Here is a 12,413-nt window from a genome sequence, read left to right as displayed (position 1 = left end):
TTTAATGCTAGTGCTAGATGGAATATTTTGATTGGTTATATTTCTACTTAGATGTAAAGCACTAGAAACAAATAATCAAGATTAGAAATGAGGCTCTTGCTCACACCTAATTTAGACATAGTAAGTTGGCAAAACATTACTTGTTCACATCAATGTCTTTAATTCAAAACTGAAATCATGTGAACTAATAAAAAATAATTATAAAGTGGAGAGTATCCAAAATTACTATAAGAGCTCTCAATGAATACAGCACCAGGCATGAAGTTTTCGCCTTCTTTTAATACATATGTTTATTGAAAAGAAGAAGGACAGGGACATTACTGAGATGTAGTTTTTAAACAGAGGTGATGTAAAAAAAAAAAAAAAAGAAAAGAAAAGAAAGAAAGAAACAGCACGGAAGCAACTGACCACATAAAGTTCTTAATTTGCTGTGATGAAAAGGCTGTAAAATGGGTGATACAAGAGAACAGCAGGTGACTTTTAGAAAGTCAGAGGGATCAGCTGGATCTGAGTTGTCTCAGACATTTGTCTTTTTTTGAGAGAGGTTGATCTTGTCACCGAGGCTCAAGGCCATCCCCTATGGAATGAAGGAGACAGAATTTATTGCAACAGATTCTATATATTAACAAATTGGATACATACTGGTAACGTCACATGTAATGGGTTATTTCATATTCACTTTCCTTGTCCATTCATCCCAATTCTTTCAATGAGATATCAGATTTAAATGTTATTCTTCCAAAAGATGAACTGGTGGCATTGCTTGAGTTGAGGGCAAATAAATTCGACCAAGCCTTTACTTTATGGTGCAGCAGCTGTGACTCACCTGACTTTTGGCTCTAATGCGTATGTGTCCGTTGACAGGTGCCTCAGGCCCCAGGTGGATGGGCTTCTCGATGCTGACATTAGCCAGGGCATCTTCTCCAAAGATAGAACGAGCATAAAGGTTGGCAGCCATGAAGCCACAGAAGCCAGACAGTGCCTGGTTTAAAAGACAAAAAGAAAATAGTTGAGAATATTGCACAACAACACTGTATTAACACACTTCAGCTGTCATGATGGGCTTGGTGCTGACTGTTCTAATCGGACCACTAAAAAAGCCTACTTGTGATTTTTACCGACATGAACCATCACTGAAAGTCTTAGCTGCCTATTTCATTTATGTTTATGATTCCTGCCAAGCTTGTCTGCCATCATTGCTCTGCTGTATTCAATATCTCATACCAACCTTCTCTGGAGTCAGACACTTCATGTTGGTGGACTTGAGGATGTGCTGGAGGTATTCGTTCAGATCGGTGATATTGGTGTTCACTGTCACCTACGACAAACAAAGGCTACTTAGCAACCATCCTCAATTTTCACAACTTTATATTTTCTGAATACTGTTATTGATTTGTTCAATGTAAATCAATGCGTTCCCTTAAAACACGTTGGAGTTAAGTTGCCAGACAAAGTCATTTTTATAAAGCCAGTTATTTTGATGGAACTGGCCACAAAGTAGAAACGCAAATCTTACCTTGTTTTCCCACTCAAACTCTGCCCACATCTGTCTGAATTCTGCATCAGTGCAGGAAGCTGGCTGGATGTAGTCCATGATGTCAATGTGGATGTCACTGAGGACGACGCAGTTTCTGTCGCTAGCAGCTCCCGACACATCATAGACTGTACAGAAAGAATCAAACATCCCCAAAAATGAGAAAACATGCACTGATTAAACTAGGACTCACCCTAACAGTCAATGAGATGAGCCTCAGTTGACCAAGTTTTGATTAGTTGGTTGGGTGCAAGGGAAAAAAAAAAAAAAAAAAAAAACTCCACAGGAAGTGATGACAGACAGATATTGCTTACATTATTAGCTAGTAATTACATATGTCTGGCAGGAAATCCAAAGTGTGGGATCATCTCGAGAGGAGACCCCAAGAAGGTGACATACAAACTCTTCGGGCAAACATTCACCTATCATTTGTCGACCTTAAACATATGCGCTATTAGCCTTGTCCGAGTGTTTGTGGGGACTGGGGAAGCTAAATTACTCTGCTCAATGCACGTTTGTGCATTCGTGCAAAATGTGAAAATGTTTCTCTCCATTTTGTGTTGGTGTTACGAGTTCATAAGATGTGTGATGTTTTGAAATTCATCAACAAAATGTTCAGTCTCCTTGCAGGCTGTTTGACACATTCACAATCATTACTGCTTTTGCCGCTGTAATTAACAGGTGGCTCATTATTACGGTTTTGTATTTCTCTGTAATGTATGGCAGTGGTAATCACACTGTTAACAATGTTACTCATAAGATTCTTTCTCAGTCCTAGAACTCAAACCATTTTCTGATATATAAATATATATTTAAAAAATTAAATTAATATCATAAACGTTTGACAAATAGTTCACTAATTGCTACCATTCGACCAGAAAATCTTTGATTGGGGGTAGCTCTATGTTACACAAAGCAAATACAACATGAGTTGAGTTATGATCTTAAACAGACACAAAATTCGTCTCTTACCTATGTTGCCAAATATAATGCCATTCTCAGTAGAGGCCACCTTGACATTGGCCTTGATGTTAGCAAAATCATGAGGAGCCAGAGTTAGAGGTGAAGGTTTCTCAACCAACTTGAGATCACCTGTGGAAAGATAAAACTCAGTGTAATGAAATGTGTACACGGATGTGACTGCCTTGAGTCAGTGTTCCTTGAGAAAAAAAAACCTGCACATTTGTCCAGTGCAATAGAAAATAAAATGGACTAACCTAAAGTGGCCAGCTCAAGGGTGCAGTTCTGGAGAGTATCACTGGTTTGGTTGACCACCAGCACGTCCAACACAATGTCATACTGGTTGACATGAACATAGGCTTCAGCATACACCGGGTCTGAGAAGCCTGTCAGCTGGGTTACCTAGTTGGACAAAAATCAGTTACATTTAATAATCAACTATAATAACCCCAGCAAATGCAAATATTTTTTCACAGTAAGTAATGAAGAGTTTTTTGTCATTCAATTTTTTAGCAAGGTTTTTATAGCAGTGCACCTGCATGACAAGGATTTACACAACAGTGCAGCAGGATGAAAAGGAAAAAACGACTCAGAGCTGCGTGTCCTTGCATCAACATCAATTATACTCAGAACAACAGCATCATCCTCCGAGGCAAATACGGTATCACCATTAGGTCTTAAAATATTTATGTATTATAATTGCAACAATGAATGGACAACCTATCAAAACAAAAAAACTATCAATCTTATATCCGAGCAGAGATGACATTTACAGCCAAACTTTGTCTCCCACAGTTGTGTTTTTTCCACCATAATTTCCAGTTGTCTTGCATGCTAAGATTTCTGCGGGCTTGTACCTTGTTGAGTTTTGAAGCCAGGGGATCAGCAGCCTCTTTCCTCTGAGTGTTGCCCATAGCAGCCAGCAGACTGAGCTGGAACTGGTCCTCCTTAGAAGTCATCTCATTTTTGGCTGTGAGCTGCATGAAGGAGATGGGGTCGTCTGCCTGTACTGTTACATTACGTTTCTCAGATTCTTTCTGTGGTCAGAAAACAAAACACATGGTTATTTTAAGGGGGATTATGCAGCCCACAGTTAGCCAACAACAGAATCAACACACAGAAAATACCCACAAATATAAATGCATATTTTCAATATATTATTTATATATTAAATGAGAGCTGGGTCCAAAAATGTGAAATCAACACCAGTCTTTACTTGTGATAATGCTTCAGCTGTGCCCGACTGTCAGGAGGTTAACTATTGAGTTCAGGCTTCTGTCATTACCTTCTGTGACAGCTTCTCTTCCTCCAGTCTGACAGTCAGCATATGTGACAGTGATTTGCGGCACTCCTTGTTGAAAATGTCATTCATAAGTGGTGAGCACTCTGACAGGACCTTCAGGCACAACGAGATGCGGTCCACATCATCGTCTGTAATTGGCTTCTTGGGCAGAGAAGACTTGCCCAGGTGCAGCACAGTGACCATGATCAGCATGGCCTCTGCAACAAACGACTAAGGGGGGAGAGCACGAGAGCAGGGATTAGAGGAACGTGGCAGTTGGCTGAATTACTTTTTAAAAAGGCGCTGTCTTTTAGTGACTTTGAAGAGAGGACAACATCTTACATTTTGTTTCTTTTTGTCTTGAACAATAGCAACATAGCGCAAGGCCACTTTGGTTAGTGTAGTGGCCAGGGAAGCTGCCACGTAGAAGTCTCCATCCATCAGGAAGCCTCTGAGTGGAGGTCTGGAAAAACAATATCAGTGTTTATCGAGTGTGCTGGATGGTGAAAATCCATACAACTTGGCTGATACTGATACTCCTCCACAATGAGCAATGTTTACCTATCTTCCTCTTTCTTCGAAGGCCTGGAGGAGCTGAGGGCACTCTGTGTCACATAGGTGCCCATCTCTGTCACCAGCTTCTGGGCTGGAGCTGCACTCACTTCATCCTCTGGCTTCACCTCTCCTGTCTCCTTCTTTATCTCATTATCTACAATTGGGATCTGTCCAAGTTAAGACATAGATATCAGATATTTGTGATAATTATTATTGTATTGGGACTCACTAGTAAGCTTGTGTTACACAACAACAATGGACAAACATACCTCTCCCAAAGACCTGCGTACTTCTGTCATCACACTCTGGATGTCTTCCTTGGTGCTGCAGTATTCTCCTAGGATCCACAGAGCTCCCCTGTAGATCCTGAAATATGAAAATGGAGACAAAGGTCACAAACATGACGACTCTCTGCCAATTCTACAAAACAGTTGACAAATGTGACAACAGAAAAAGATTACAACATTCAGATGACCAAAATCAGACCATTTTCATTCCTCATGTAAGGTATCCTGCTGCTAAAACCCTGCTTACCCTGTTACCCTGCTTCAATATTTCTAACATCAATGTGGCTCATATGAGCTGCTTAAGTTCTATCATTTTGATAAAAACAGGTTCCAGCAGACAAGGCAATATGTTCAAATTGGCAAGTCAGCCCCATTTATATATCTAAATCAAATAGGCTGCTTTTTATAACCATTAAGAGAGAAACAAAAAAGTTATTCATAGTTCTGCATAATATACCCCTGAATGTGCTTACTTGACAGTTTTGATGGCGTGAAAGACTTCCAGCATCTTCTCGATGATGAGGGGTCTCAAGTTGTCAAATCTCTGAATGGCCTCCCGTACAAACTCCAGCACATCAGCAGCAGCTGCCTCATTAGTGTCACTTAGAAACTCCATCAGCTGTAAATCATTTCAACACACAGAAAAGTCTTCATGTATTCTTATTGTGCATATATAAACCAACATTTGGGTCTCTCTCAAACACCTATGAAATATAAAACATTTCGAGAGCATCTTTTCAATGTGCAAAAATAATACGAAGCTCACCACAGGTATGACATTGGCCGCCATGTCAGGGAAGCGCACGCTGCAAGAGTGGAGAGTGCGTACCAACAGCTGCCTGTATTTATCAGTGTCTTCATGTTCTGTTACGTTGTTTGTCTTGATCACCTCTTTCTTCAAAACAATCACCAACTGGAAAACAAATAGATGTCACTATATTTGCAGTATATTTTCTTTTTTCCTGTGTCCATGCTAGAAAACAACAACAAAAGCATGGATATACTGTGCATACTGTGGATATACTGACCTCTTCTACATTGCGAGAGGAAACAAGGTCCAGTGCCAGCTGCAAGGTCTTCTTTCTGACCTCCAGGTCAGGAGTGCTGAGAACACGCAGGATGTCCATCACAAGATCCTGTATTAAAAAGCATTAGTGACAATTAACTTCTGTCTGAACAGAAATGATACACTGTAAGTGCAGAAAACTGGTACTGTTTCATAACAAATCTATGTTTGCCAGATGTTTTCTGACATATTTGAGCCTATAAAGTGGACTAAATAAAATGTATTCTGCATATTTTCATGTACATTTTGTTGAAGTTTAATGGGTAAGAGATTTTTATTATTATTTATTTACTAAATTATAGCAGCAAAACTTAACACAGCAAAGTACCTGGAGCACACGCTCATGAGTGGGATGCTCCTTCAGTTCAATCAGGCGATCAAGAACAATCAGCTTCACATTGTTGTCACTCTCCTTGATAATTAAATCAATGTAGCACTGGGCAGCAGCCTGGAGTCACAAAGAATGCTTAAGAGACTGTACTAGACCAAAGACATCACTGCTATTGGGTCAAATATAGTACAATATTAGTGCTGTACAAAGGGTATATGACCTACATAAGATCATGGACACACTCTTGCTGATTTACCTTAATGGCTGTGGGAGCACTGGAGAGAGTTACAAGAGTGCCAGCAGCCTCATACTTAACAGCGGGGCTGGAGGACTGCAGCAGGTTGTAGATGCAGCGGATAAACCGGGCGCGCTCGGAGGGGTTAGCATGGCAAACCTAACAAAGAACAAAAACACAAAGAGCTTAGAATTTACACCAGTTCTTCTGGTAGAACACTGTTTTACTATAAAGCTTCAATTAGACTAATAAAGGTCTTGACTCACTTTGTAAATCAGCTCCACAATGACCAACTGAAGAATGTCACCAAAAGTGTGCACTTGGTCAATACATGTGCTGAGGTAATCCAGAGCTCGATCCTGTATGACGTGAATATGAGAATGACATGATTTCATTTTGGGATAGATATTGTAGGTCTAGTGTCACACTATAGCAGAAACAGTAAGAAAAGGACAATATGCTACAGACCTGATCTGCATGAATCAGCATCATGAACGCATTTCTCTTACAGCTGGCATCTTTCTCATTGACAAGAAAATCATGGATCAACTCTGGAGCATCTGGGATGAGATGTTCAAAGTTCCTAAAACAAAAGAATACCATCATCAGTTGCTTGTCCTTCACCATTGAATGGAGTACAAAATATATGTGCAAAGGTGAACAAACTGTTTGTACCTATAGATGGTGTAAATGGCCAGGACAGCATTGCGGCGCACATAGCTGTGACGGTGCTCTAGGCAGGCCCGGATCGCTGGCATGAGGGGCTCAAGCAACTCAGACTCCTTCAGCTTGCACAGAAAACGCAGAGTGGAGCCACGAATGAACTCATTGGGATGCTGCAGGTCCTGAAATTCGAAGAAAGATTTCATATGATGATTGCTGAATAATTTTTAAAAATATAAGTGAAACTAACATTTTAAAAGCTTTCAGTAGTTAAACTGTAACTACATTATAGAGAAAGTACGCACCAAGTTCAGCTTTTGAACCAGAAATTAGTAGAGCCTTACTGGAAATTATGTGGATTCAGGAGTCAGACAACCCTGCTAAACTGTTCAGCCATCCATTTAGATATGTGCATCTTACTATCTCATGTGATTCATGTGTCAATTAGCTTACCTTTCTGTAGGCATCACAGACCAGGATCATCTCCTGAAGCAGCTTGCCATCTGGAGTTGTTTTGGGGACAATCTCCCAGAAAACCAGCAGTAGCTTCTTGATGGTGTGGTCCTGAAGCGGCAGCACGAAGCGGATGATGGTCATCAGCAGTCCTGGCAACTTCTCACCATTCAGGATCATGATGATGACCTTCTTCAGGGCTTCAGTCTTTGCCTTGATCTCCCCTTTTTCTATAGAAAGACGATAATTATTATCATTACAACTATAAACGTGACCAACATGGCTTCAAGCATGCATTATAGTTTTTATAGATTATCACCTAAAGCTATTTTTGAGAGAATATGTCGAATCATTTGTTTTTTTACACTGAGAATATTGAGGGATTTGTATTTTCATTGGCAATTAATCAGTTTAGTAATTTGTCAAGTAAAACCAACATTGGCTACAGAATAGTTACCTAGATCAGCTTTTAAGCTGACTTCGGATGGGGGCTCCGAGTCAGATGGAACATTGATCAGAGTGTAACAAACGTTCTCTGCAGCCGTCATTTTGCAGCTGGGGTTGTATCTGTTTAGAGGAATCCCAATGAATGGCGCTTACTGGATAACACCTATGAGAAACAGAAAAAAAAAGTATAATTAAGAAATGGTGGAGAAAACATTTACACAGCTGTATAAATACAAGTAATCCATATAGACTGAACAAAATCTGCATACACTGAAGAAACAAGATATGTTTAATGTACAGCATCGTGTACATATAACAGTATGAAGAGCAGTGGCAGCAGCCACAAAAGACATGGCAACCTGTTTTGAAATGGGGCTGGTAAACTCTTGAGCTTTTGAAAACCAAGAGTTGTCATCCAGGTGCCACTCACAGGTGTTAGTTTTACTGGAAAACTGTCTAAAAGAGCTAACCAGGTCTACAAGAAAAGTAATACTTGCCAAATATAACCACTTGTTATTTACTGGAATTAAACTTCAAACTTTGCAGTACATTGGCTCATTGTTAAACACTGTCACCTTAGGTCCTAGGTCTATCTGAATTATCATTTCAGAGGTTCCTCAAAGAAATGTCAGATAAATTGGAAACTCTAAATAGTTGACAATGTATTGTTCTGCCTGTGTTTGCCCCTCTATAACAGGTATGTGTTTTTATAACAGCCTAAATATTTGAATGAAATAGCAGCATTTGAACATAAAACCTTGCTAATTTACTGAGCTAACATGAGGCTTCAGCAGTCTGAGTTAGTCAAATCAAGTAGAATTTCCTCTTTGTGTTTCTCCTCATGGTGTTTCCAAATTGAGATGCAGTGGAGGAATAATAACATCAAGGGGAAGTTTTGTACTAAATCCTTTAACTCTGGAAGACACTCATTTAATTTGCATTAGGAGTGAATTTCTTAGAGTGCAGTATGACCAGGAGGTATTATTACATTTATTTATTACAACTATTACAAATAAACCTATGAAGAACATTTTAAAAGCATGGCAAAAAAAAAAACAGTAAAATCTGAGCTTAAATAATTCGCTTAAATAGCTGATTAGTCAATTATCAAAAAATACTGTTTTGATACTGTTTAGTCGCTTAAAATACTTCCACTGTTGATGCTTTAAGAACATTTTCCTGATAATATTTACGTGTTTATACTTAGGTAAATTTTTATTGCAGGACTTTTAGGTGTAATGGGAGTATTTTACAGTGCCGTATTAGTACTTTTAAGTTAAGGATGGAGGTCATGTTTACAAGAATTGGATATCTTCCTGCATTTTCTGCTGCATTTGATTGTAAAAACTCGGATACTGTAAGTAGCGGTCACTGTGACAGCAAAAGTAACAGTTTAAAATAAAAATAAAAAGGTTATGTTATTGTTGGAAGTCAAGAAATTGTGACACGCAGCGTTAACACCCTCGGACAACACTGCAGCTACTGTCAACGGTAAAACCTTGATGGCGTTTCTTGCGTTAGCAACAACATCTGTGCAGTAAAACTTCAATAAAACTATAACATCAGTCACGTAGACGACTAATCGAAAGGTTATATGAAGTTAGGTTAAGAGATATGATTAATTGCTAACTAGCGAACGGTAGCTAACGCCAACTTAGCTTCTGCCCAGGCTAGCAATGAAATGGAGGACAGTAACCTTAGCTAGCTTCCTTAACAGTTACCACTGCTACACATCGCTCATATTGATTAAAACTAAGCAACATAACCTACCTAGCTGCACGACTCTTATCCTCTGAAGTGGCCTTCGATATCCAGTTTTGGATATTTACATCTGTAAGAAGAAAAGCTCCCTTGGCGAGCTGTCTCTCCACCACTTCCTAATGACGTGGAAGATTACTTTCTGAGCCACATCACTGCTACCGTGCGCCGGAAGGTTCAAAAGCCGGAAAGCGCAAGAAAAAAAATCTACTGAGAAATTCTTCACATAAAAAATACATTAGAAAAACTATTCTTTATATATGACATTTTAAATTTATATATGGGTACAAGTCACACGTGCTTGTGTGCATGCCACCTGGGAACTTAAAGGGCCTCTATTCCTTTAGGTGTATATTACCTGTGGTTTTGACTCCCTTTACAATCCTGACTGGCCTGAGTCCCTAAGGAGCTGGAAATGTCAATGCGACTCTGCTATAAAATGGAAGGTTTTTTAAGACTTTTCAAAATACAGCTGATCAGGACAAAATAAATGCTACGTTGCATTGAGCACTACACAGGACTTATGACTTCATATTAAAAAAATGAAGTGAACATTGCAGCAGTTATTGTCGATATTTTAAGAAAAACGCAAAGGATACATTCAAAAACACTGCAACCAGAAAATACAATGGCTAATCAAATATTACCAAGTATTCAGTATTATTTTCAAGGAATTGAAGCTTTGGAGAGTGTCCAACAATTTCTAACAACTTCCATTTCAAAGTTTATTGGTTGGCCTCACTGCTACAATCTCCTTCAGACACACACACACACACACACACACACACACACACACACACACACACACACACACACATAATAGTAAGTAAGTTCCACAAAATAGCACAATGGACTTTAATGGTATGCAGCACCCTCCAGTGGAATCTTGGCCTTAGTGACACAGTAGGTGTGTGGAAACTTGAATGAACCGTTGTCTCAAAGTGCATGTAAAATCTGTCAGCCAGTCATTAGGATACAGCAATGCAGCAAAGCTTGGCCCCTAAAGGCCCCTAAACAAACGAAAATAAATATCACTGGAATATTTAATTTTCCTGAATTCTTAACTTCCAAAACTGAAACTGATTTTTTTTTTATGGCCAACCTGATAAAGCTGCATAGAACAATATTTTGACAAATTATCTTTTTTGATATGAATGACTAACAGGATAATGTTGTTCTATGACTCAGACACATACACTAGCTTACATCAGGCTGTCACTACAGAAACAGTACTTATTAGTGGGTTTTTGTTGGTTTTGGTATCTTGAGGAAAATTGTTAATTTTTGTGAGTCTTGCAAACCAACTTAACACACTGTGTTGTATGGCTGCAAACACCACAATAGACTACATTCATTGTTACCCTGATCTCCACGCAAGTCTTTGCATAGGCATACACATTCAAATTGAAGTTGTGATAAGGAGGGTTTATGGTTCAAATCACAAGCAAAGTACTTGTTTATGTCACAGAGCCATGTCAGCCAAAGAACAATGACCTCACTTGTGCTTCTATTTACAATATAGTATTAAAATTATTGTTTATTATAGGATTCTTATATAACTTAGTAAAAAAGGGGCCTGCTCTGTGGGCATGGTTTCTCTTAAGCCATGTCATATTGTATCTGATCCTTCAAATTAATTTAAAGGAAGAAATACGTAAAAGCACTCTCATGGACAATTTCATAGAATTGATAGCACATATAAAAGCTGTCATGGTGGTCAGCTGTATACAAGCATTGACTTTAAGGCTAAACTGAGGTCTCCAAACAGTAACCTATAGGTTATGCAACTAAATGAAATGCAAAAACACACAAGTTTATTCAAGGCTAGCATCTCACCACGCTGGGAAACAACTGAAAAAAGGAGATCTAAAACATATTGTATATGTGTTTTAAAATTGAAACACAAATGCCAAGATATACCAACAGTGCGCAATGAATGGGAGTTTTTACTCTTTAGAGACATGTGAGATTACCCACCTCTTTATATGCAGTCTATGGGTGACACACATTTACTGACTTGCGCTCATAGAATTTTTATTTGAAATATTTATTACATATTAGAAGCTAGCCTTTGCATAAATACAAGTAGGCCTTCCATCTGTAAATCCATAATGTTAATCAGAAAATGTGCAATCTATGACAATCTATGTGCTATCTAGTCACAGTGTCTTTCAGGACTTGATTTAACTGTGCCCAAGTTAAGCAAACTGTAAAGCATTATGTTTTCTCAGGCTTGATAGATTACCAGACTGTGATTAGTTGCTGTGTGTGTGTGTGTACATTTTGTGTTTGTGTCTCTCGGGTCAAAATTTGTTTTTGTGTCTCTGGGGTGGATGCAGGGTTTGCCACTTTCATGCGGAGGGTGTGTTAGTTGTTGGTTCTTTCCATGTATCTTTATTTATTCTATTAAACGTTATCTGTTGCTGTATGCATTTAAATGTAACACACACTGGGTTTACCTGCATACATTCTGAGTACACTCTGACTGCAGAGACACAGGTGTTACTAATTACATTAAAAATGGATCTGTTGCATTAAAATAATCCAGTAACCCATGTCAGTAAGACAGCATGCAGCATATAAGACAAGGGCGCTGGAATTGGCACAACTAAACTGTATGCAACCATGGTTAAAATTATTAATTACACCTGTGCTTTTCCTGCTGTGACATGTCAAAAAGGTAGTCTATATTAGCTGTCTCTGATAGGTCAAAGATTTGTCTGTATTGACATATCAAACAGTTTGTCTTCTGCTGTTGTAACTTGTTGAAGTTGATATAACTGGACTGGACAAAATCACATGATGATGGAAAGGGTTTATTTTCTGAAGTTGGCAGTTCCTA

At 38.8% G+C, this 12,413-nt stretch overlaps 1 protein-coding gene across 1 annotated transcript; it reads right to left on the bottom strand.

The window, feature by feature from the left end:
- Positions 1–259: 259 nt before the first annotated feature.
- Positions 260–9,733, bottom strand: copb1 (COPI coat complex subunit beta 1). The gene is made up of 22 exons (XM_056382235.1): positions 9,584–9,733; positions 7,824–7,976; positions 7,367–7,596; positions 6,926–7,095; positions 6,719–6,833; positions 6,517–6,609; positions 6,272–6,409; positions 6,013–6,132; positions 5,647–5,754; positions 5,385–5,531; positions 5,092–5,237; positions 4,601–4,697; positions 4,338–4,498; positions 4,119–4,239; positions 3,780–4,007; positions 3,352–3,531; positions 2,752–2,896; positions 2,507–2,626; positions 1,517–1,662; positions 1,229–1,318; positions 827–982; positions 260–577 (listed from the first exon to the last, which is right to left on the bottom strand). Exons 2-22 carry the CDS (start codon positions 7,912–7,914, stop codon positions 518–520), a joined length of 2,862 nt encoding a protein of 953 aa, XP_056238210.1. The 5' UTR covers positions 7,915–7,976; positions 9,584–9,733; the 3' UTR covers positions 260–517.
- Between the last annotated feature and the right edge of the window lie 2,680 nt (positions 9,734–12,413).

The sequence above is a fragment of the Seriola aureovittata genome, chromosome 1, assembly GCF_021018895.1.
Source record: "Seriola aureovittata isolate HTS-2021-v1 ecotype China chromosome 1, ASM2101889v1, whole genome shotgun sequence".
In the NCBI taxonomy this organism is placed as follows: Eukaryota; Metazoa; Chordata; class Actinopteri; order Carangiformes; family Carangidae; genus Seriola; species Seriola aureovittata.
This window is presented reverse-complemented; position numbering and strand designations above follow the sequence as displayed.

Excerpts from the sequence above, each read along its gene's own strand:
- copb1 (XM_056382235.1), bottom strand. The coding sequence starts at position 7,914 with ATGACGGCTGCAGAGAACGTTTGTTACACTCTGATCAATGTTCCATCT. Across the intron at positions 5,755-6,012 it reads CTCATGAGCGTGTGCTCCAG|GATCTTGTGATGGACATCCT; the intron begins GTACTTTGCTGT and ends TTTTTAATACAG. Across the intron at positions 4,008-4,118 it reads AAGACAAAAAGAAACAAAAT|TCGTTTGTTGCAGAGGCCAT; the intron begins GTAAGATGTTGT and ends CTCCCCCCTTAG.